The 26,751-nt window shown below is 41.8% G+C and overlaps 1 protein-coding gene across 30 annotated transcripts in view; it reads left to right on the forward strand.

Moving 5' to 3' along the window:
• NRCAM (neuronal cell adhesion molecule) overlaps window positions 1–5,945 on the forward strand; it is a 63,786-nt gene extending 57,841 nt beyond the window's left edge. For 27 of the 30 annotated variants that reach the window (XM_068402025.1, XM_068402035.1, XM_068402026.1 and 24 more), the window contains one exon: window positions 5,708–5,945. In XM_068402025.1, the coding sequence (XP_068258126.1) occupies window positions 5,708–5,945 (238 nt within the window). The other 3 variants (XM_068402044.1, XM_068402024.1, XM_068402049.1) reach the window with 2 other exon arrangements.
• The last annotated feature ends 20,806 nt before the right edge of the window (window positions 5,946–26,751 follow it).

Below are 26,751 nucleotides of genomic sequence, written 5' to 3' on the forward strand. Positions count from 1 at the left end.
AAACTGGTTGCACTACAGTCCCAGTGGTTTCCTGAGTTGTAGAAGACCAAGACAGTAAATTGTGGACAGTTGATGCTTACACCAAGAAACTGCAAGAAATACAAGAAGTACCCCAAGTGCATGTTTATTTAAGTTAAAATTAAGGACTATCTGGAGCTCCTGTTCAGGTCAATGTAGGTGTATAAATCAGCCTATATTTCCATCCTGGGCTCTTAATTTCAAGAGAAATTATGACATTATGGCATCTACAGACCTGTGGATTCATGGGCAGGGAGAGACTGCAAGCATGCATTTCTTAGTTAACTTCACAGAAAGTTAGAAAGTCTAGTGTTGCACTGGAGTTTGCAGAACGTTCTTAGGAAAATCAAACAAGACAAGGCAACTACAGTAGCAGGACTGCTAGTGTGGTTACGCAGGATGTTTGCACATTTTATTGAATTATTTTGCCTCTTTTCTTCAACGTTTTGACACAGACAGTGTTTTTCCTAGAAATTCTTGGATATGCTATGAGAGACTTTCTGGAAATGGTTGGTGGAGAGATCTGAGATTGCTAGATAATATATTACTCTTCCTTCTTGTTCTGGGTTGATTAACAATGAGGATATAGTTTGCAACTACAATAGTATTTTTTTCTCATGTAGTTATTCAAGTTTTATTGCAGCTTAGGTGTGTTTCCAGGGGGACCTGGCAATGATTTGTGCCTCAGCAGAAATTCTAAGTTTGGTCCCTTCTAGCACGAGAGGTGATGTCAATGGACTGCCTGAAGAATTATTGCCTCTGAACAGTCTGACTGGATTTGGCAGTGGTCTTATTGTGTCCTCATTTACGCACATGTGCTTTCTTTGATGGTTCTTATTTTGATTCTTGAACATCTGTGCCACTACTTTTTAAGCAGTACTTTGATTTCCCTTTGTATAATTTTCCACCAGAAATAGCAAAGATGGAAAGTTTGACTGAATTTCTCTCAAGCAGATTTGTATTTAAAATTTTCACAAGGAGTGAGTCAAGTTCTTTAACTAACATTTTTTTCAACCCTTTGCTATTTAAAGCCAGAGCTTAATCTCCCAGTTTTTCCAGCTTCTGCCAGGATTCAAGATTGAGTATTACAGAGATGCTAAAGAAAAACTACTCAGAAAACTAAGTGCTTTTATGTCTTAGCTAGATAAGAAATAGTAAAATGTTTTGAGGTCTGGATTGATACAGGTGCATAAGTGACTAGGGAAAGCATTTTTCATCTGCACAGTCCTATCAATTTAGGAGCATGAAGAGAAACCTTTAGGTTTCTCCTGGAGCATGCAGGGAAGCCATAGTGTAAGGTACTTCTGTGGCTTTATGTGACTGCGTATACTTAAATGTTTCTGGGCTGTTGACCTGAGGTCACAGAAAAAGGAATTTGCTACCAACAGTTTTCATGTTCTGCATCCTCTCTGCGTCCAATAGCCCAGAATGCTTTTACCCATTTTGGTTGTTTTCTGTTGCCTTTTATCTGACAGTTGTGTTATAAGGAAAAGTAGTATATTGCTAACCATATATTGAGTCTTTTTGCATGTCCATGAATGTGGCAAAGTTTAGTGGGAACTAGTTGCCTGCTGGAATGCAGAGGCATCGTAAAACTGTCTTCCCCATTCTGACTGGTTGCTGCATGTACCCATATCTAAGGAAGAAAAATTGAAAAGTTGAAAGAAGAAAGGAGATTTCAAGGTACATATTTCTTTCAATAACTGATGAGCTTGTGAAATGGAAGTACTTTTTTTTAAAAAATAAAGTTTGTATTTTGTACTTACACAAGTTACTGTCACCTCTGTACTTCCTGGTATCTCTTAATCATTAGCTGCAAGTTTGCTATGTTTTTCATTAAGAAAAAGAAACTTATTCATATAATAGCAATTGTTTATGAAAAATATTTAAATCATGCTTTTAGAGTATGCTTTCATATTAAGCAATGTTCTTACTAAAAGGGCAAGAAATGTGTGTGGTACATATCAATACTTATCAAAATGACTGGTACATATCAGTCTTCACTGAGCAACTTTCATCCCTCAAAAACTGGTAGTGTGGAATGTATTTGCAAGACAACAGATAGTAAAAGTATTGTTAGACTTAACTTTCGTGGCTGTCTGATCGAAATGTAAAATTAATATCCATTCTCACCTCTTGTTTTGTTCCCTCCCAGTACTTATTGTTTTACTATTAATTGTATGCACTGCATACATGACACCGTTCAAACACTTCTTCAGTTTGCCACTGTAATTTTAGTCAACCCAATTTGTACTTTGTTTTTCATTTCAAGATATTACAATAGGTTAGTATAAAAGACAACAAGCAAAATCACAGACAAAAACTAAAATAAATTGTGATCTATCCTGGTTGCATTTTGGAATAGTTTTATGAACAATTGTAAGCAAGATTAGCAAATCTTGCAGATACTGTATCAAAATTTATGGCTTTAACATGTTTTTGCAATATAGTATTATATATTCTACGGCCTAAAGTGTTCTATAGCTGTTTGGGCATCCATATGCATAATGCTATTTAGCGGCTTTTGCAGTTTGCTTCTTGGCAGCAAACAAAATACATTCATTTCCCCAGAGCACCAGGGTCCCTTCTCCATTTTGCACCCCCAGGGTTACAAAAGTGCTATCCGAAACATTGATGTCTTCACTTTTTTTCTCTCTCTCCTGCTTGTTGTTTTGCTTTTTATTCCTCAGTTTCTTTCCCTTCCACCCAAAACATTGTATTCATCTATACAAGAGTCATAATCCAGTTTGATAAAGAATAAATGGTGCTATGGCATATGTTTCCTTTTCCTGAACGAGGAGTGGAAAACACCCTGGATAATCCCACTTGTTTTTCCACTGCAAGAATCTTGGCAGAACCTCTTTCTGGACTTGTATAGTGCAAAAAGGGAGGGAATCCCTAGGTTCAGATTTGATTTTTCCATCTGCTGTAACTGTGCTCTCACACCAGCACCCACCTCTGTGCAGGTACACTACTGGGTAAATCTGCAGTTTTGTTTGTTTGTTTTTAATTATACAGACAGTAGAATCCACATCCTTACTAAAATATAGAAAAATCAGAGAGACAATGCAACGAACTGGGTAAGCATTTCTTCATTGTTTGGCTTCTAAATAAACTTTGTCTACAAAAATACAAACAAGAAAACCCTAAGAGCAACACCAAAGAGAAGTTCCTGTACCCAGATTTATCGAAGTTATAAATGAAAATCGAGCTTTTTATTGGATTAAACACAAAAAAGTGGATATTTTTAATACAGTGATGGGGTATTATTTATTTAGTGTATATTCCAACCCAGTGAATTACACTGGATAGGGACACACTTTAGAATATTTGCACAGAGTTTCCTGACCAGCTGGAATGTGGTATAAATGCAAATTTAGTTTATTTTCATTCCTACATATGCCGGTGTAAGCAATTATGAAGTTATTCACCTACAATTAAACAGCAAGCCATATGCGCAATGTTTTTTACTAAATGGTATTACCCAGCAAGCATTAACCACTGCAGGCCGTTCTTCTTTGGGAGTAGGACCAGCTACTATTTCAGAGTGAGGGTCTGGTCTTCGTTTGGCTTCAACAGCCTGTCTTAATGACTCTAATGCCTTCTCATGAGGGCAGTGGCAAAACTACATTGTGTGCGGTTTTTAAATACTCAGTTCTATCTTCAACCTTTTAAATATAAGGTCCTCTCAAAGTGTACCCTCTTCAGTAAAGTCTTTGTAATCTGCTTGTGTTTGCAGCGTTATAAACATTTGCACTTTGCTGTTGGATGCTTGACATTTCGGAGCAGCATTCTTTTAAATATTACTAGCCTATACATTTGCAACATCAGTGAGCACGGAAGATCAATGGTATGATATTTATCCCCATGCCATGTACACAACAATAACTAAAAACAAAGTCAAGACTGATACAGTCAAGTTTAGAGTTTTTGCCTTTGTGTATTTTAAACATAAAGGTTTTCTTACATGTTAATAAGAGAGATATTCCTACCACTTCTTTCTTGTGTATGCATAGAAGGATAAAATCTCTGGTATGCTTGTTCTGTAAGTGTATGCATATTAGAGGTGTTCTTCCTTTAGAATGTGGTAACTTAGAGTATTCCAAAGCCAAAAAAGGTGATGAGATGAGGAGAAGCAGCTTGATGGAAAATTGGAGCAATGGTTTGCTAGCAATGGTGAAATGTGGCTCAACAGGGCATTTGTTAGCTAACGATATAATCTGTGACCTTGTGTATGCTATATATATATATATATATATGATTTCTCTGTCTGTTTAAAGATATTAATTAGGAAAAAAATAGAAAATACATTATTGGAAGAACTAAGATATTTGCTTTTAGGAATTAGATGGTTGAAATAATTTGCTGAATATAAATTCAGTCTAATATTATGAATATTGTAACATATACTTCCATTTCTTTGATATTCTACACGTTTCTTTATATTTTCCATAAGCTGGGAGTCCTTAAATAAAGAACAAAAATTACTTACTCTTTTGTACCTTATATGCAAATAAAGACACATGTTCTGTTTAAGGCAACATAAATAATTGCACCCAAAAGTGCAGCTGGCAATAGTGAGTTTTAATTCAAAATGCTTTGGAGCTGCTGCTGAAATCTTCATCTTGAAACTGAAGTGCAGTGTAAAGGATTCTGAAAAGAGCTACATGAACTACAGGCCTAGCACAGCTGCAGATTTATTTGAGGATGCTGATGGCGCTGCAGCTTTTCGACTGACAAGGGAAAGACCACAGCACTTTACTACAGAGATCTCTCCTCTCTACCTTTCCTTCTTTTCCTTTTTCCTGTTCTCCTTCAAATCACCATCATCATTGTCAGAACATGGTATCAGTTATGGATTAGGATAGGGAGGGTGATCTGATAGGTAATGAGAAAGACTAAGCATGCTCTCAACTCCTCAGTTTTAGCTACTGTAAGCTAAACTGTTGCTTTACCTGTAATACAGTAAATGTTTTAGCAATTTTAAGAGCAACTTGTTATTGATAAAATACTGATCACTATCAGGATATGGACTTTGCTTTTCTTCTTAGGCTATTTTCATTTGTTTCTTCTGCATCCTTTTAATGGAATATGTAGGTCTCTTGAAAGGTAAGGTTGAAAATTGCAAGTCTGGCCTGCATTATGTAACAAATTATTTGAAATGCAGCACTTTTATTTTCTTTATACTAGTAAAGAAAATCAGTATATTTCATTTAACCAAATTCATTCTTCATTCATGTTCAAGGAGTCAAAGAAATTAAGAAGTTTAACAGACTAACTTCACGGCACATCATAAGCTTGTTACTTCGGAGAACATACAAATTATTTTTTTTTATAACTTGACAACCCACTTTTTAATGCTTGCAGTTGCATCTAAATTGCTTCCAAGCCAAGGGCACAGGTCCTATCACTGAAAAGTCGTGCACGATGGGGGAAAAAAAAAAAAACACAAACAAGAAACCACAACCCCTCCTCCCTCCACTGAAGCCATTCTCTGTTTAAACCATTCCTACACCATGTATTCATGTCAACTGCATCATATTGATTTGTCTCTACAATGAGATGTGGGTTTACTAAAGGATTATTGGGCTGCACACATGCTTTTTATAAACTCTGCATGCATGGCTGATTTTGTCTTAACATATAATACATCAGTTAACTCCTTTTGTTTGTTTGTTTGTGTCTCCAGTGATGCAGAGGACCATAAACCTCTAAAAAAAGGAAGCCGGACACCTTCAGACAGAACTGTGAAAAAAGAAGACAGTGATGACAGTTTAGTTGACTATGGAGAAGGTGTAAATGGGCAGTTCAATGAGGATGGCTCCTTTATTGGACAATATAGTGGTAAAAAAGAGAAAGAACCTGCAGAAGGAAATGAAAGCTCTGAGGCTCCTTCTCCTGTAAATGCCATGAATTCATTTGTGTAACCACAGAACTCGATCCCCTTGTACCTTCAGTCTGTTTAAAGCACTTGCACATCCTCCTTCTCATACTATGAACATGCAGGTAACGGAGCTCCTCACCACAAGATGTTAATGCTATGAGAATATGCAGGTCAATACAGTTACACAGCATAATGACACGTTAAGTGGTATGTATGTTAGTATGAATCAAAATACGAAATTCAAATTTTGTTCAAAACTTGAGTATTTTTACTTTTTTTTAAAAGGAACTGACACAAACAATAACATCAACTTGTAATTTTGTTTCCTGTTGAAAATGCAGTGTAATGCATGGAAAAAAAATGCTACACAATTCACAGATAATCTCGTGTACCCTGTGAAAACATGGTTTGACAATTCGTTATGCGGTCCTCAGCTGAATCCCTGGATATGAATTCCGTTTTCATTGTCAGAGTGTTATAGTAGTATTATATAGAACTTCAATGTCTTTGTGGACATTGTTGTGAAATTGGTGACTTAATGTCTAGCTATCATATGTCTTTTTGCAAGACAGTTAGGAACAGTATGTACAGTATATAATTGCTAAATGATTTAAGTATGACACTTGCATTTGCTGATGCTTAATGAGACCCTATTATCTGCTCTTTGCTCCTATTACTTTATAGCCTTTTTAATCTATCAAGTATTACAGCAGTACAGTGTTCTATTTTTACATCAAAACACATTGAATTGATTTTAGGGCATAAAAGATACGCATTGCAATGCATTTGGAATTTGTACAGTCAATGAAAGAAAAACTTTAAAAATGAGAGAAAATATTCCAGAAAACACAGGGCAAAATACATTCAGTGCCTTTATACAAATATGCATTCCATAATGCGCTGTACTACTCAATCAGTTGGTGCAGTAAACTGTGATTAGCGGACTACTATCATTGCCAAATAAAGTAAAAATGTGAAGAAAAAAAGTGTTATGAAACTGTTGTGCTAAAAATGGAAGGTTTTAAATATTCTAAATTACATAAAGAAGAGTATGATTTTTTTCTTCCTCTAAAAAGAAAATAAATGCTTTCTAGACAGTTACAGCACAACATGTTTTCATGGCCTTAGAAGATTAAAAAAAAAAAACAAAAGAAACCACAACCAGAATTAAATTATTTACTAACACAGCAAGGTATAAGCTCTTGTAAAATAAATTGTTAAAATAATTTGTTAAAAAAACAAACCAGCCGACTACACCAGCGAGAGTGTATTTCCCTCTGCGTCCCGGCCTGACCAGTGTAGCAGCTTTGTAATTATCTATACCCTGAAGCAATGTGGGTGTTACCACTCGGAACCACAGAATTCAATCTGACAAGTGCTAATATGGTTTAGTGGTAAAGGATTACCATTATCGGTTACAAAATTATTTTCTCGCATACTATATCAATCAAATGTTTACCTCCAAATATAAATTTTTATAACAACCTATGGTTGAAGGAATGCTCAGTTTCATTTGCCAATAAATTGGTTTTTCATAACTTGCATCAAGTTTAATTTTAAGTAAGCTTTTTATATGTAGATATTTTGTTGAATTTGTAAATACACTTAAAGCGTAGATGCTATATGCTTCTAGGTGTTACAGACAAATAAAACAAGAAAGCTTATGTTGTACTGTGTAAGAAGTACTATAGCCAATGGTGTGCATGGTATTTTAAAGCATCTACTTAAATATATATATTTTTTTGCTGTGAAAACGAAATAGTGAACTGTTCTGCTTGTTTGCTGCAGATTCCTAATTGAACCGTTCAGAGCTTTTGCCAGTGCATTACATTAGTCCATAGTACACCTCGCAGCTTTCATGTATATATTGTAGGTAAAGCACAACTGAAGTAATCACAAATGTAAGCTAGCTGTAATAAGCTTCTTTCACACCTTTGAGCTTTCCATTGATCAGTTTTCTTAATGCAACCGAAATAAGAAATGAATTCTACAAACATTGATTACTAAGCACAAAGAGAACATTTCGTAATAAGATTTGCCAGTGGTTTCGGTAAAAGAGAAATATAATTTTACTCTTATTTAAAATTGTAGATGCTGAATTATCTGTGCATGTGTGGGTAAACATACAGGCTCACTTCTGTAATAGTGCAACAGATTTTGTATTAAAAATAAATGTGGTTTTAAAATTTCACTGTTTGTTCTGTTTACGCTAACAGTAAAAATCAGTTGTTCCCATGATGTTATAGGACTTTATGTACTGCAGCCAAATTAGTTACGGAAAGTTGCATATCTTTACATGCTACCATTTGAAAAAATGTGATTTTGTCTGACCGTTTCTCATTGAAATCTCCTGCTATTTACATTTTACTTCTATGGATGCTTTATTTAGTCACATTTCTGCAAAGAAAAGAAAAACAAAACAGTCATGTTCCGTACCTGCAAAAGTGAGTAAGAGAAAATAAGAATGTTTATTCGAAATTAAGAGCCCTCAGAGAGGATCCCAAATCAGGATTTTGTGTCCTAAAGGAATTGTCTGATATACAAAATTGTGAGCATCTGTTTTTAAACACTACATGAAGTGAGGATGTTTTAAATAACATCTTTTACAGTACACAAAATCCATTGCAGTGCTCTTTTCATATCTTGTCTATTGTGTGTATGAACGGAAACAGACTGGGCAGGAGGGCAGCTGCTCTGCAGAGAAGACTGCAGGAGAGCCATGGATTCCAAGAGATACAGATGCTTCAGGAGATACATCAGAAAGTTGATGTTTGGCCGTGATGCATGAAAGAGGGATTTTATCAGTGAATCAGAAGCCACTCTGTCAGCCCTCCTATGTTTAACTGGAAACCCCTGGCTATTCCAGCTTCTGTCATCTGTGTAGTCTCAGCTCTGGCACCTTCAGCTGTTGGGCTGCCTATTTTTCTGTACAGGTATCTGCTGATTTTTTCCAGCAATGTGCATTGACTGGGAGATATGAAATACAGCTGTTTCTGTATTGATTAAATAATAATTCCTGAAAAGAGGGGTCTGAGTTCCCCAGGCTTTGTTGGGACAAAAGATTTCATACAATAACCATTTTTGGAGACACACGTATGTTCCTTATGCATGTTCCCCAAAGTGTACTAATACATGTAGTTGCTACATTTTCTTTTTAGTGATATACGTTTGCTTTTGGTTTTATTCTCACTGAAGTGATTGTATAAATCTGGAGGGAATTAAAGAGGATACCCCAATGGTAATTTTTCCTGTAATCTTCCATTCTCGCATTGTTCCTAGGAAAATGCAGTTTCCTTGTGGCTCCACGTAGAGGAGGCAAAGTGGCGAAAGATTTGGGAACCAGAATTTTTCATGTGCTGTCTGGCCCATTTTAAGACAGAACCTACAGAAATAATATACGAAGAAATATTGTCTACAGTATGGAAGTGTTTTCTCTGAAAGAAGAATTAGGGAGAAAAGCAGGAAGAGGATGAGATTTCAGTAATTTCTGGAAAGTAATTGTCCTTTGTTACGTGTTTCTGTCTATCCCCCTTCCTCTCTTAGTCTTCCCAGTCTTACTACCTTAGGAAAGAACATTTCCTAAGGCAGTAAGACAGGGAAGAGAGCTGGCAGAGGCAGCAACTGGTATCATGGAAAGATGGAAATAACTGAATGTGCTACTTGCAGGAATCTGCCCCCAAATGATGCCTCGTCGGGTGCAAATAAATCCAACTGGCCATCATTTTTTAATCTCTGAAGGGATCTCTTGCTGCTCTTTGTACACATGAAGTGGAAACTTTAGACCAAACTGTCAAGATAAATACATGTCAACAGGACTTAGACAGTAGATGTGATCCATCGTGACTGACTGTAAGCAAGGAGGAAAATTGTGATCCTTGTGATCTCATGACTTTTGGCAACAAAAATATACATTAATTTCCTTACTGTGCTCACGGGTAGGTGAGCAGATAAAAAATTAAGATCATGTTTAATAACTGAAAGATGGATCCTTCATTTGGGGTTGGAGAAGTTTGCCCGAACGTGAATTTGGCAGCATTAGCTTTGTCCCCCAGGGAGGCCCCATAGGAGAAAATTGAAGCCAGCTTGCAAGTAATGGGTTTGCATATGTTACAAGTCAGAAAGTGGGGCAGGGCAGGAGACAGCTCCTGTCACCGGCACCCGACCAACCTTTCGACCTGCTCTCCCTTACCCTGAGGTGCTCGGGTAAAATAAAGGAGGTTAGAAAATAGTGTGGTTTCCCTGTCAGCTGAAAAAACCCCATGGCATCATGTCAATAATCTAAGCCACTACTGTAAATTGGATTTAATTCTACCTGGCTTTCTGTTATATTTTGGGTGTAAGTGAAGAGGTGGTCCCCAGCCTGCCATGTTGTACAAATACACATGCTCAGGTTTCAGACCTGAGCCTTCAAACAGGGAAAGTTTAGACAGCCTAATTCTGGTGCCTAAATTCTTGAAAATTGCTAGGTCTCGTGCTTGTCCTGGTTTGGCCAAAACCAGGCCAATTTTCCTTTCAGTGATTTTTGCTTTCAGCTAAGTCTCTTCTAAGTAACTGCACTTTCTGAAAGTAACTGCATGTTTTGCAGACAGTGTCTGCTTCCAGGAGTGATAACGCTTGAAGTTTATAGTTGTCGCTGAGGCACCGGTAGGGATGTTATGTAGAAAGGCTCTTGCTGTACTTATTCTTAGAGAAACCAAGGTCACTGCTAAATTCCTCACTGCTTACGAGTGAAGAGCTGAAAGGGGGTTGCACCTGCGGACAGGTGCAGGTGACCCAAAATTGTCCAACGAAGGTATTCCATCCCATACACGTCATTCTCAGTATAAAGTGGGGGGATCATGAGGGTCTCAGCCTGCTGTTTTTTGGGGGCCTCTGCCTGCTTGGGCTGCTTCTGCTGCTTTGGGCTGCTTCTGCAGCTTGAGCCTTTGGCCAGTGTCCAAAGAGGACTCTGTCCGTTTTCCTGCTGCCCCCGATCCCAATCCGTGCATCCCTGAATCCAGCTCTCGACCATCGCTGGGCCCAGCCTGGGCCTTCCCGGAGCCTGCCCTGCAGTGCCGGTGGTGACGTGGCCGACATCGGGGGAGCTCGATCTTCGTTTTGTATATATTTATATATATTTGATTATTTCTATTATTATACTGTTTTTCATTATTATAATTTATTAAAACTGTTTTAACTTTCCAACCCGTAAGTCTCTCTCCCCTTTCCCTTTCCTTTCGGGGAGAGGGGGGAAGGTTAACAGAGAGCGTCTGCCACAAGTTTAATAGCTGGCCCAGCTTTAAACCGTGACAGTGCTGCATTAAGGAGTGAACTATGTTTACCTCTGATAATAAACTATACTTGATATGTATCTTCCAGAGGGTGCTGCCCTACTTCCCAGTCCACAGGCCTCCAAAGAGGGATGCTTTGGTCTTGAAACCCAGCACCTTATCTGACAGAGGATAGCAGCCGACACCATACATTGCTCTGCCTTGTGCTTGCGAAGATCTAGAGGGCTTCAAGACTTCATAGGACTAAGGGGACAAATCAAGTTTTGTAATGGCAGTATTCAGAATATATTCCAAGTAGATGGGTCTGCAATGTATGTGCTGTAGCGAAGTAGCCTTACGGGCAGGCCAGCATGAAAAGTTAGCCTGTTTGGCACTGTAAGAAGAAGAGGAAGCAAAAATGAAACTGTTGGGACAGAGAAATGAAAGAACCAATGTATAATATTTGAGGTTTCTTGTAAAGATTTGACCAATAACTATTAAGACAGCTGATCTGAAAGGGAAAGGCGGAGAGCAGCCGAAGCCGCCTTCACCCCCATGGGAGGGGCAGCAGGAGCCCTTGCCAGCCTAGAGCAGCGCAGCCCGCCGGGTGTAGACCAGACTGTCTGCTGTCGACAAACAGCATATAATGGAGTAATAGTACATCATCCTTCTTCCAGGAAATTTTATGTTTGTTTTTTTTTCTATTTATCCAACTATTGTTTCAAGAGACTTACAAGGACTTACTAAGGCTTCTGTCAAACTTCACTGAAAATTGCCAATAAGTTTGCAGGTTTAGGGTAGGGGAAATAAATGCTTGGACGAGCAAACATATGAGGCAATTGCTTTAATTTCCTTACTTTTTGAAGCAAGCTAAAACTGTTGCCTGGAAAGTAACTACTTTCTGTAAGTACAGGGCAAGGCCAGCTGAAGAGACCCTTTTTCCTTGCTTGGGAGTTTGACCAATATTGTTCCAATAATTTGAGGAAAGTGGGCACTTTCCAAGCTGTTGAGATAAGGAAGATACACAGGAGCCATATGAAGTATTTAGTAAATCAAGAACCTACAGGATGAGGACTCCAAACCTGGAATACCAAAATCAATGCTTTTGAAAAGCTGCTTCAGAAAAAAAAATGAAAGGCGGTGGAGGGAGAAGGCAGCTAATTGGAACAGTTTCTGGCCAAGTCAGAGGACAGATGAATGGGAAAAAAGCTGACATGGACTGGAAGAGTTTGATTTCTAGTAAGGAGAAGAAAAGTGTCCTTTGCTAGGCCATCTGATGGTCTCTAGACACAAACGCCACATGAGGAATCACTAGAAAACTGGTTGCAGTGCCTACAAGTGAATACCATAGCTTTAATTTTGTAGTGGTCCACAAGCCACATTTTTTAGGTGTAATTATATAACTTGAGCAATTAGTGACCCAGTTAGCCAGCAAGAACTTTTATTTAGCTGAGATTATTTTTTTTCCTGGCTTTTCCCCAACAGTTGCTTGGTTCCCAATTTTTGCTTTAATAAGAAACCAGCCTCTGCTGTTCTATTAAAATTAAGCAATGACCATAAACTTTATCAAAAGGGAAGCTCGTACATATTTTTCTAAAGCAAACTGATTTTTTTTTTAATGTGAGAGGCAGCCCGGTCGTTAATCCTTAGCGTTTAAAAATAACAATTGACCACTAGAGGGAAGTCGCAGTTTTTCATGAGCAGAAGCCCTGGGAAAACTGCTACCCAAAGCAATGCATCTAACTTTACATCCCATGTGAATGCATATAGAGATATATATATTTTTTATACATACTTTTTTGTATATAAAATAGTGGCTAATAAGAACAAGACACAAGTTCAGGATTATTTGCTTGTTTTGCAAAAAGCAATAATGTGATTTGTGTAAGCAATAATAACAATGACCTTATTCTAATTTGCCCATTAGTCATCATGATCATAAATTTCAGGGACATTTTGGGCAGAATTGCTCTTTGAAAAGTAAATTGGTAAGAACTATAGGACAGGGATGCTTGATCTGAAATTCAGCAGCCAGCCGTGTCCCAAAGGCGCACGGAAAGAGCGCTTTTTGGAGGCAGAATCAGAAACCAGCTGAATGCCTTGTTAGGTTGTCAGTTCCCACATCAGTGTTTGTGGGTACCTGTGTTTGGCAGCTATAAAAAAATAAAAGTAAAAAAAATTATGTTGGTTCACTTGATTTGCTGCCAATTAGCTCAGCTTTTGTGATTTCATGTAAAGGCTCAGAATAGGTTCAGAAAAGGGCGATGTGGTGGCCGCTGCTGAACCTGCAAAACCGGAGGGGACGGGTTCCCGTGAGAAGCCCGGGAGTCCAGCCTGCGCCGGGTAATTTGCAGGCCAGTAGGTCGTCTAGCCAAAGTACTGTACTTGATCTGGTTTTGAATTTGTCAGGATTGCCTTTAATCTCTGTGTCAAAGAAGAAAGGCTTAAGGTCTTGACGCGTGAAGACGGGACTAGCTTGTCACACAGCGGATTGCGCTCAGGCAGGGTGGTGTGGGAGCAAAGCTGAATTGATTCACGTTATCAGACAGCATCATCTTCAGCGGGACTCTGCCTGCGGGAACCATCTCAGCGTGTCAGGGCCCATTCACGTGAGGAGGGCAGAGGCTCTCCCCTTCAGGGCTGGCATCACATCATCCCTGCGGTAGCAGCAAGGAGTGGAAGGGGAAGACATTTGCAGGGTGCGCACAGCTTTGTACCAGGAGACTTGTTGCATGGATGGAGGCAGTAGAATAAAACAAGAAAACCTAAGATGTTAAGAAAAGAGTGAAAGGTTTCAAAACACTACTTACAGCTCTAAATCAAACAAGACAGAAAAATCATCATGTATCAGCATCATACAAAATACATAGGTACAAGGCGTTTGGTTAGAGATGGGAACAAAGCCACAGGTTATTGATTAACAACAAAGAAAATTTGGCAAACAATTGTTTCTTTTTGCGGGTGGTGAGAGCAGAGATGCTGAAAACTGGAACTCGGAACAGATGCTTCAGACAGAGCAGGCAGTCACCGCTGTGTCAAAGCCATTGAAGCTGCGTTCATTTACACCAGCTGAGACTTCTGCTTGTGGCATTTTAGGCAGGTCTTTGGGCAGAGGTTTGCATAATCACTATTTTTTTAGTGAATAACTGTCTAATAGAGTGTCAGGGTTTCTCTGCTAATGACAGCAGCCTCCAGCGAGGACATCACAGCCACAGCCAGTTTACGTGCTGGAGACAGGCACATGGCAGAACCATGATCTTTCTTTTCCAAATCATGTATTTCAGACTGCAACTGAAAAACATTCCACTACAAATATTTAAAAAGCAAAACACTTTAACTATTTAGCAAATTTTGGTGAGATTATTGCTCATCAGTTTTTCACTAAAGATTTGTAATAACAAAAAAAAAAATGTGAAAGGACCGTTGCAGAGGCATAGTCCATGTTTTTAAGAGGCTCGCTCTCAAAGCAGACATTTTAATTCTACACACAAAAGCTTGGGGAGAATCATTGCAACATCCTTCTTAATTGTAGATAAAGTTTTCTATTTTTAATGGCTGGAATTTGACATTCCATGTAAAAGATAACAGAAGAAACAAGATGAATTTGCTTATCACTCATCTCAAGCTTGTCTGCAGGTTTGGTTCTGGTTTTGGTTGCCTGTCAGGAATTTATTTTGATTTTTTTAGTACATCTAGTAGGATGGGTTTCAAGAGTGATTTACATCCATTCATCGCTGAATGATGAGGTTTTCAGTAAGATGTTCTGAGAAAAATTGCTGTATACCATAGGATTCTGTCAGTCAAAAATCAGATGTGACAATCAATGCAACCTAGTCCTGCATGTAGCAATAGTCTTTCCCTGTAACTTAGATTTTAATTTCAAATAAGCTTTCCCTGTGAGACTTGAATTGATATAAAAATACACATATATTGAATCTAAACAGTTCAGCTACTTCAGTTGAGAAAATAAAGGCTAATATATGAAACATATTCATTGCTCTAGTTCAAGACAAATGAAATGATGGTAAATTCGGGGGGGGGTGTTGGTTTCTATTGAAGACAATGTAAAGTGAAACCTATAGGAGCAGAAACAACAGCCTTGCTAAAAATTTTGTCATTAATTTATGTCTCAGCCTCACATCAAGAGTTATGTTTCCTCTTCCTCATGCACAGTCTTGAGGAGCTGACTGCACTCTGAGGCTCCCTGGCATTGCAGGGCTCTCTGCCGCGGCACGGTCTCACCCAGCGCCGAATCCCATCACCACTCCAAAGAGGAAGAGTCACTACAGGCACGTTAATGCTCAAAGTGCACTTGCTTTTCCACCCCTTCAAAGTGCTCGGTGAACGTCTCGCACCCTAACCAGGTACCCACTGGAAAGAATTCCTACAAACAGGGCTGCTGCAGCCACTGGATTTAACTTTGTCTAAACAAATATTTCATTGTGCATTTTGAATAACTGGATATCTTTATAAAGAACTGACTCATCTGGAGTTATTTCTACAAATAGGTGAAGGAATAGAGAGTAAACCAAGGCTTTTACTCAGGCCAGCAAATACAAATAGACCAGTGTGTTACTCAATAGCTGGTCAAAGACACATGAAGACGCACACCAAAGTGAAGAGGATCACCCCCTTTCCCTACACAGGGCAGAAATTTGCATCAGCACAGACATGAATATTTACCAAGGTTAGGGGAGACCAGCCTGCCCAGTGTCATGAGGCTCCTCATCACAGGAACGGCCCTGCACAGCCACTTTCACACACTCAAAGGAAGCGCTGCATTTATTTCCAGTGAATTAGTTGATGTGTTACCTCTGCCAGCGTGGGAAGAGCCTGCCTGACAGAAGGAGGGAACCAGCAGCACCCAGTGCCTTGTCCAGGTGTGCTCTGGTCCTTCTGGGCTGCCGTGGTGCTGGTGATGATGATTGAGCTTTCACTATAGCAAGCACCCAGCCACTCTGCTCCAGGGCAAAAAATAATGAGATGGCCAAAGCAGGACTTACCTAGAGCTATGTGCCTAAACTCCTACTGATTTAAATCCTACTCTTTGCCTGGGATGATTACAAGTGAACTGGGCTAATGACAAAAGAGAGTGACAGGGACAGCCATGGCCCCATGCCCTGGTGGGTAGAGCCACGTGTCATTCTCAGGATGTCTTTTGCATTGCCATAGTGGTTGACCCCTCAAATAAGGTCTGACTTTTGTAAAAGTCAAGTCCCTAGAAACTGTGCTTTTCTGTTAATTCATGTTGTTGTGTGTAATAAATGCTTGATACGGTAGCTGTTGGTAGGACAGGCAATCAAACTAAGTACTGAAAATGAACCCCCAAATATATTGTGCCACCCATCCATTAGTACTCGTTGCTGACCTCGTGATAAACAGATGATGATGATGATTTTACAGCGTGTTACGTCGTTGTGCTGTTACCTCACATGCTGGCCAAGAGCACACTTAAACAGAACTATTGTGTTGACTTTTGGCTTTTTTAATTCTGATAGAGACACTTCAGACATATGTGAAGGAGCAGGAATTTAGATATCAGAATGGATTTCTTAAGCAAGTGAACATTACAGTGTATCTTAACCTGCAAAACACCCCTCAGAAATGAGTACACCATTATGCTATATGAAACAAGAAAGCATGTGGGATTATTTTGTCCTCACTGCATAAAACGCTCATAGAGCTAAATCCTGAGAGAGCTTGTGTCATACAAAACGAGTCTGTTCCTGAGATGCAGCAGGCTGGCCACAGCCGCGTGCTGTGAATCACACAGTGCGGTTCAGGAGTGATCTGTAAATCGCTCTGTGTTTCGTTGCTCCTAATAACAACAGGCAACAAACTGAAAATGCATTGGTGCAACTCTTCTAAAACGATGGGTTTTATATAGTTTGGCTGGATAAATACGTTTGGTGAAAGATTATTGTCCAGATTGAATAGCCCCAGGCATTCCGCTTCAGTTTTATTATGGGTCCATGCATCATCCTTGCAGGAAGGGTTGTCAACTTCATTAATCTATGCACTACTGATTTTTTCACCTTCAAACATCCTAATAAGCTGCACACATGCCTAACCTTGAAGTGATAGCCCAAATCATATTTAAGGAGCTGTGTTCTGGAATAAAGCCACAGATAAAACTGAAATATAAACTGATTAAAATAAATGGCACATAGCCTAGCTGCGTGTGACTAAGTGATAGTAATGAGATACTGTAATTACCAATCGCACCCCTACCTTTTCAACAGGTGTGCTCAAACCACATCCAGAATGTAGATATATTTCAGCTAAAATATACATATACCCAGATACTTTCAGTCATAATTTCTCAGAAACCTCAAACAAGTGCCGAAGCCTCTCCACGGTTCCTGTCTGAGGTTCAATGTAACTTTGAAACGTGTTGTTTTGCCTCATTCTGTGATTCTGTGATTCTGCATTTGGGCAAACCGCTGAGGTTGAGTCCTGATGCAGACATGCGTTTGGAGCACAGCTGACTCTGCACTGGCCTCAACGGGTTTGTTTCCGCAGCTAATTAGAGACATCCCTGGGCCAGTCTCACTGCTCGAACCCCGACCAGCCCCATAGCAACATCGTTAGCTCATTACCTGGCTGTTTTGAAGGGCTCTGTGAGGGCTCTGTAGGGCCTCGGAGGTACCCGCTCCAAAAAGTCAATGGGGACAGGACTGTGTGAGCTCTGTCTCCCTTCAGCACCATCTCAGCACGCTCTGTACGCTGAACAGCCAGGATGCACCACATTCATGCCTTAGGAAGAGTGGGCTCCCATACCACTACCCCAGCTTCAGACCTGGGGAGGGAGAAAGGTCGGGCTGAGCCTCAATGGGTGCAGCTCATCCCCTGCAGAGAGGGGTCTACGCAGGGAGGTCACAAACAGGTCTGTGCTCTTTGGCCTTGGGGCCACCAACTCATCCTACACCCTCCTTTATTTGAGAGCATGCATATAGCTGCACTGCTGTGGTCCAATTCACTGACTGACTATGACAACTGTGCCACCCTGAAAAGGGAGGGGGGAAGAGAGAGAGGGGACCCCTCAAACAATAATTACTTTAAATGAAATAGCCCACAGTGATCCAATCATATCTTCTGGCCACTTTGAGAGAATAGTTTGTCTAGAAAACCCATCTCTGCATGTTTCTTGTTGCAAGAAGAGTGGTGACCATGCCCACTAGAAAGTGAGATGGGAGATCCCACAGAGTTCACCCCAGTGTGAGATAAAATCACAAGTGGTGACCAGGGAGAACATTCCACTTTTCTCTGAGGTGTTGGAGACTCTCGCCAGCTAAAGACAGGGAGGTCCTAATGGCATTACTTGATCTCATGTGGCTGGTGTGTACTATTGCTGTGCTCAGCTTTTGCTCTGTTTGTGATCACAAATGAGTTTCACCTCAGGTTAGCTTGTCAGAGACTGCTTTCTTCTCCCCTCTCTCGTATGGCATGATCTATTTCTTAAGACAATATGCAATTAAATTCCTTTACTTGCTTGAGACACAAGAAATCGCCACTATTAAATATGTATATTTAAAGTGTGTTTTTCAAAGGGATCAGGAACATCTGTGCAAGATGCTGAGAATGGAAATTACGGGTAAACAAAACATTTTAATTTTTAAAGACATGAACTAACAGGGGCAATGAACAGGAAAAAGTGCATGGGTCAGAGGACACAAATGTATCATATGCAGATAGGGTGGCTGGTATATATGATGTAGGTGTACCAGATGTAAGGTACCTTTCATGTACACATTCACTCAAGCACTAACACCTCAACAGAATTCAGGGGTAAGTGCCAAAGAAGAGGGCACAGGAGGAATGAGGACTGTGAGTAAATAGGTAAGCAACAGATCGGAGAAAAAAGGCAGAGATAAGGAAAGTGTAAGTGACCAAGACAAGAATTTTCTACCACAGATGTATATAATTCTGAAGCTTTGAAAGAAATTAATCTGTAAGATCTTCACATTGGATTCCTATGAACAGGCAAGAATAAATCACAGAATCACAGAATCACAGAATCACAGAATCACAGAATCACAGAATCACAGAATCACAGAATCACAGAATCACAGAATCACAGAATCACAGAATCACAGAATCACAGAATGTTAGGGATTGGAAGGGACCTCGAAAGATCATCTAGTCCAATCCCCCTGCCGGAGCAGGATTGCCTAGACCATATCACACAGGAACACGTCCAAGCAGGTTTTGAATGTCTCCAGAGAAGGAGACTCCACCACCTCTCTGGGCAGCCTGTTCCAGTGTTCGGTCACCCTCACCGTAAAGAAGTTTTTCCTCATATTTATGTGGAACCTCCTGTGTTCCAACTTGCACCCATTGCCCCTTGTCCTGTCAAGGGATGCCACTGAGAAGAGCCTGGCTCCATCCTCATGACACTTGCCCTTTACATATTTATAAACATTAATGAGGTCACCCCTCAGTCTCCTCTTCTCTAAGCTAAAGAGACCCAGCTCCCTCAGCCTCTCCTCATAAGGGAGATGTTCCACTCCCTTAATCATCTTCGTGGCTCTGCGCTGGACTCTCTCTAGCAGTTCCCTGTCCTTCTTGAACCGAGGGGCCCAGAACTGGACACAGTATTCCAGATGCGGCCTCACCAGGGCAGAGTAGAGGGGGAGGAGAACCTCTCTTGACCTGCTAACCACACCCCTTCTAATACAGCCCAGGATGCCATTGGCCTTCTTGGCCACAAGGGCACATTGCTGGCTCATGGTCATCCTGTTGTCCACTAGGACCCCCAGGTCCCTTTCCCCTACGCTGCTCTCCAACAGGTCTGCCCCCAACTTGTACTGGTACATGGGGTTGTTCTTGCCCAGATGCAGGACTCTACACTTGCCCCTGTTATATTTCATTAAATTTCTCCCTGCCCAACTCTCCAGCCTGTCCAGGTCTCTCTGAATGGCTGCGCAGCCTTCCGGCGCGTCAGCCACTCCTCCCAGTTTGGTGTCATCAGCGAACTTGCTGACAGTGCACTCTATTCCCTCATCCAAGTCATTAATGAATATATTGAATAGTACTGGTCCCAGTACCGACCCTTGAGGGACTCCGCTAGACACAGGCCTCCAACTGGACTCTGTCCCATTGACCACCACTCTCTGGCTTCTTTCCTTCAGCCAGTTCACAATCCACCTCACTACCTGATCATCCAGACCACACTTCCTCAGTTTAGCTGCGAGGATGCTGTGGGAGACAGTGTCAAACGCTTTACTGAAATCGAGATAGACCACATCCCCAGCTTTACCATCATCTATCCACCGAGTTATGTCCTCATAAACGGCTATCAAGTTGGTTAAGCATGACTTCCCCTTGGTGAAGCCATGCTGAGTGCCCCTAATGATCCCCCTATCCTTGATGTGCCTAGAGACAGCACCAAGGACAAGTTGTTCCATCACCTTTCCGGGGATGGAGGTGAGGTTGACTGGTCTGTAGTTACCCGGGTCCTCCTTCTTGCCCTTTTTGAAGACTGGAGTGACATTCGCTTTCCTCCAGTCCTCAGGCACCTCTCCCGTTGCCCACGACTTAGCAAAGATGATGGAGAGTGGCCTAGCAATGACTTCCGCCAGCTCCCTCAGCACCCGCGGGTGCATCCCATCAGGGCCCATGGATTTATGGACGTCCAGATTGTTTAATTGGTCCCTGACCCAGCCCTCATCAACCAAGACAGATTCCTCCTCTATTCTGACTTCTTCTGAGGCCTCAGGGGTCCGGGGCTCCTCAGGACAGCCTCCAGCACTATAGACAGAGGCAAAGAAGGCATTCAGTAACTCCACCTTCTTTTTATCCTCTGTCTCCAGGGCCCCCACCTCATTCATCAGTGGGCCTACATTGCCTCTAGTGTTGGCTTTACCTGCAATGTATTTGAAGAAGCCCTTTCTGTTGTCCTTGACCTCTCTTGCAAGGTTTAATTCCAAGGAGGCCTTAGCTTTCCTAGTTGCCTCCCTACATCCTCTGACAACAGACTTATATTCCTCCCAAGTGGCCAGCCCCTCCTTCCATGATCTGTACACCCTCTTCTTCCACTTGAGTTTGCCCAGCAGTTCCCTGTTTAACCATGCAGGTCTCCTGGTACCCTTTCTTGACTTCCTACCTGTTGGGATGCTCTGATCTTGAGCTCGGAAGAAGCAGTCCTTGAATGCTAACCAACTATCTTGGGCCCCCTTACCTTCTAGTACCCTGTCCCATGGGATTTCCCCTAGCAATTGCTTGAAAAGGCCAAAGTTGGCCCTCCTGAAGTCCAGGGTTGTGATTCTGCTAGCTATTCTGTTCCTGCCACATGAGATCCTGAACTCTACTATCTCATGGTCACTACAACCAAGGCTGCCCTCAACCTTCACCGCTTCAACCAGACCCTCCTTGTTAGTGAGGATAAGATCCAGCAGCGCTCCTCTCCTAGTTGGCTCATCCACCATTTGCATCAGAAAGTTATCATCAACGCACTGGAGGAACCTCCTGGACTGAGGATGTCTGGCTGAGTAGTCCTCCCAGCAAATACCAGGGTAGTTGAAATCCCCCATGACAACCAGGCCCTGTAATTGCGAGACTGCTCTCAGCTGCCTGTAGAAGGCCTCATCACCCTCCTCATCCTGATCCGGTGGCCTGTAATAGACACCCACAACAGTATCACCCCTGCCAGCCTGCCCCTTAATTCACACCCACAAACTCTCAACTCGCTCCTGATCCGCCCCTGGACAGAACTCAATACATTCTAGCTGCTCACTCACATAAAGAGCAACTCCACCACCTCTCCTTAGTGGCCTGTCTTTCCTGAACAAGACATAGCCATCCGTGACCACATTCCAGTCATGCGAGGCATCCCACCAAGTCTCTGTAATTGCCACTAAATCATAGCCCCCCGACCGAACACGGATTTCTACCTCCTCTTGTTTATTCCCCATGCTGCGTGCATTGGTGTACAGGCATTTCAGGGAGCGAGCTGAGCACACCGATTTCACCCCAGGGGGATGGGAGGCCTCCTGGTCTGCCTCAACACTAGAGCGTTGCCCCAGTGCTGCAAGCCCAGCTACTACCCCATCCCCCTTCGAATCTAGTTTAAAGCTCTCCGAATGAGCCCTGCTAATTCCTGTCCCAGAACCCTTTTGCCCCTACGACATAAACCTTTCCCATGCATTACTGTCACGCCTGGTGTCTTATAAAACCAGCCATTATCAAAGAACCCAAAGCCCTGCCTGTAGCACCAGTCTCGGAGCCAGGCATTAATAGAGAGAATCCTACCATTCCATCCCACATCATCACCTGAAAATGGAAGGAGGGAGGAGAAAAAAATTTGTGCCCCAGACTCTTTCACCAACCGTCCTAGGGCCTTGTAGTCTTTCTTCATCCCCCTCAGACTATGGGATGCAGCTTCTTCCCCACCTGTCTGGAAGATCAGCAGGGGGTAGTAGTCTGTGGCCTTCAGCAGGTTGGGGAGTTTCCTGGTGATATCCCTGATTCGGGCTCCAGGCAGGCTGCAGACCTCCCTGTGATGGGGGTCAGCTCTCCATATTGGGCCCTCAGATCCCTTTAGGGAGGAGTCTCCAACCACTAAAACTCTTCTCTTCTTCCTTGTGGAGGAGGTAGCTATACGCCTGTCAGGTTTTTCTGACTGTGGTGGGACCTCTGATATAGGTTGCCTCTCCACCACATCCCCATTGGAGTGGCTGTATTCCACTAGGACTTCATATCTATTGCTCAGAGGCACCTGTGGAGGCAATGTAGGCAAGGAGGACACTCGCCTTTTGCCACGGCCATAGACTTGCCTCCACTCACTCCTCTCCTCTAGGTTATTGTTCTCCTCTAGGTTATTGTTTTCCACCTGAGAGGGGCAGAGTACAGGGGTCCCTCGATCCTGGGAGCTCTCCGGCAGGTGCTCCCATTTTTGTTGCAGGGAAGGCAGAGCCTGGCTCCACCAGTCTATCTCCATTTCAGCCTCCCGAATGCTCCTAAGCCTTTCTACTTTGGCTTGAAGCCTTTCAACCTGGCTTTGCAGCTGTGCCGCTCGGCCAAGCAGATCATCTACTTGCTCACAGCGCACACAGCCCCCTGTCACCACAGAGACGCTGAAGCATTCCCTGCAACCTGCGACCTGCACCATCGCTTCCTTCCGTGGGAGCTCTGTCTGGGTTCCCACATCCATTTTGGTCTTCTTCCGCCGGGTAGATACCACTGTTCTTTCACTGAGCTGGGAAATACCTGTTGGTGGCACCCCTGGTTCACAGCTCCTTGGCGCCTTCCTCGCCTTGTGCACTGGGAGGGAGTCAGCGCCTTCCCCAACGAGCTGCAAACTGCTGCAGCCTCTCCTGCCCTGGGACACACCCAGTCACAGCTGAGTCTCTCCCCTCTAGCCAGGGACTAGTCCCTGCCCTCCAGGAGGCTCTTTATCCCCCAGTCAACAGGGGGTGGTGCGTTTAAATGGCCCGCGGTGCCTCTGGCTACACTCCCTCCTCTCCTGATTCGTTGCTGGGAACCTTTGGGTCCGGGGTGGGTGGGGGGGGGGAAGCAGGGGAAGCAGCTCGGAAAAACTAGAAAAACTTTATTGCCACTAAAACATGATGAAAGAAGGATTAACCTTGAGGAAACAAAAAGCAGAGATGAATGGCTGATTGCCCAAACCTAAAAGGAGACTTCCTGCCCACTGCCACATGTACACTTGTGTGATGCCTTAAAATGTTTTTGTTGGAGGGACAAAAACAATTTTAGAGCCAAGTAATTGCCACTCTTTTATTGAATAGTAGTTAATAAGACATCCGGGGAGAACTGAGTTGATTTAAATGCTTTATTCTAAAGGATATTCAGCAATCATGTTCTGACTAAATGGCTAATCAAATAAGTCACACTCTCCATTTAAAAATGCGATCATTGTTAATGGGCCTAATATCTGAGCACACAGTTTTGTCACTGAATCCAGCCACAGGCGCAGTTAAAAGCACAGTCCCTTCGGGGGCCCACACCACTCTGAAACCAGCTCTGAGCACCAAAGAAATTGAGAAAATACTGCTTATGTTTTGTATAGTCAAACTACCAGTAGTAGACTATATACACGTATGCTATCAGCTTCAAAACGAGTAACTTCCTGTGATTAATAATCTTACCCATAAACTGAAATTTATGTGTCAGTGAAGTTATTGGAAATAAGATCAGATTTTCACTGTTCTTACCATATACTTTGCTATTTTTTTTTCCAGTAGGCTCAACTTTCTATTGTGGTGCCTGTATCTTCCAGCAGTGAAAGAGAACGGACTTGATCTTCAGCTACTCTGTATCAACCTACTCCCACCAAGCTGAGTAGGACTAAACTGATTTGAAATAGCCAGGTCTAAACACTTTGTTAAAATGAGAAACATGGACCGTCAGGATCCAGGCAACTTGGAAAAGACATCTCAACATAATTAAATACGTCTCTTTTTCCTACTCTTTTACAGATGTGATTTTCTTCTGTGAGATCAGATCCATCACCAGAAGGAATCGGTTGTTGTGGTGGTTGTTATTTGTGTTACAACAGCACAAGGAGGCTTTTGGAGATTACAATGGGTTAAGTGATACTAAAATTGAGATAGGGCCTATCCCATCTAATATAAGTTGCTTAAAAAACCAACTTCAGTGTTGTCTTTAAGTTCATCTTTATCCTCTCAGAGGAGACACTGATAAGCCATTTCCCCTTACTTTTGTCAATTCTTCTGAGTGGCAGCCAGCCATTAGACTTCAGCCCATCTCTTAAATCCTTCTGCCAAGAGTAAAAAGGCACATTACAGACTGGGAGAGGAAATGGAGAGACAATGGGACCTGCATAATTTCCCACTATCCGCTTACTTGCCTGAGTTGTTTATTTTGATCAGCCCATGTCAGCAGGAGGAACTGGTGTTACTTTTTTTCTATACTTCCCCAAAAATTGAAAGGGTGTTGCTCAAGGGACAGACTTTTCTACAAAAAAATGCCTCCAGTTAAAAGCAGAAGTTAAGGTACACAACTTGCTTCAGTAATACTGTTTATAAACACCTGAGCAAGCTGACATAGCAATATAGGTACCACTGCAGGACCTGTCTGTGGGGCTGTGACAAGGTGGTGGAGAAGGGGAATCGTGGGGGGGCTTTGGGTGGTCATGGGAAAGGCTCTCGTTTTCTTCTTCTGCCACCATCCTCAGATCTCTTCTCCTTCAGTAACCCCAGGAAGTCCCAAGCCCTGTCGTAGGTGTTGTAGTCAAAGGTAAAGCTGAAAGCTTTTTGAATATTAGTTCATTGCTGCGATTTTACTGCTTAATCTCAGGGGAATTTAGTTCGTTAGTTTAGAAGTGGGGGCGTCCCTTCAGTATATTTTGAGCATACAGCCACAGTGTTAACTTGGTGAAGGCTGGGTACGGTATGTATTTGTCCTGCGACTGCTGTTAAGCTCTTGGCCCTAGAAAATCTAACTAACTTCTTTGTACATTGGTAAGATTCAGGAATTGGTTTAACAAAACTTATTCTATACTGACCATTAAATTTAAAATTAAGCAGATGATTTAGCAGCTCAGGTTCACAAACTAAGAAGTCACAGTCCAGAAAATTAATGCAGGAAAACAGGAATTTAACAACAAATTCTGGGTAGTTTAGATTTTGAATAGGAACAGAAATCACTTGGATATACAGGTTATAAAACCTTATAGAGTCTGGCCGTAGGGACCAATAATTAGCGATTTGGCATCAGGAAACTCAGAATGTGGGCAAGTTCATCAAAACAGGAGGATAAATGGGAAACTGCACAAAAACTGACACTTGTTTTTACATCACAGATTCTATAGGAAATCAAATCTCTGTCCTTGAAGAAAGTGAGACACATATTTCAGTCTGTTAAATCCTGGCAAGGGCAATTTGAATCAGTCGTGTCAGAAGTATAGTCCTCCTGTTGGAAGAACTCCAGAGAAGAGATTAGCAGTTGTTCCAGCAGAAAGTAATAAAAGCAATTCAGCCTCCTCCAGGGAAAGGTAATACCACAACAACGTGATGTTCCTGGGATAATGGAGCATTAGGCTGGTGAGTGAGTTGATGTCATTGATAAAAGATAGACTGGAAACCGTGATCACTCTAGTGAGATAAGTTTCACTCTAAGAGAAAGGGCATAAATCATGATATGTACCTGAAAAATAGCCCGACAGTACACCCAAGAAGAAAAATGGCTACAAACACACCTGGGTGTAATACAAAAATTTTAGAAATTATATTGATAGTGATACTCCATCACCTGGTATTTCAGTTATCAAGTGTGAACTTCTAGGTCCCATCTAATTAATGAATTATGGACAACAAATAACATTTCATAAAATTTCCAGTTTTGCCCACACAACTGTGGAACAAAAAGTTGAATTCTGATCCTTTGGCTCCCTCGGAGCCCAGTTCTGTTGTGCATTGACACCCCTAAGAGGTGAGGTCCCATAGCCCTCTCCCACACCCGGTCCATAGCTATCAGTGATATGATTTCATAGTGTTGTACTTTGATGAATGGCTGTAGAATATGAGCAAGTAAGCACCCAAGCCTGCAGCTGGACATGCCACTTAAAAAAGGTATTATTTCAGACAAATCCATGACACATTTTTTAATTGTCATTCCTAA

The sequence above is a fragment of the Nyctibius grandis genome, chromosome 5 (assembly GCF_013368605.1).
Source record: "Nyctibius grandis isolate bNycGra1 chromosome 5, bNycGra1.pri, whole genome shotgun sequence".
Classification (NCBI taxonomy): Eukaryota; Metazoa; Chordata; class Aves; order Nyctibiiformes; family Nyctibiidae; genus Nyctibius; species Nyctibius grandis.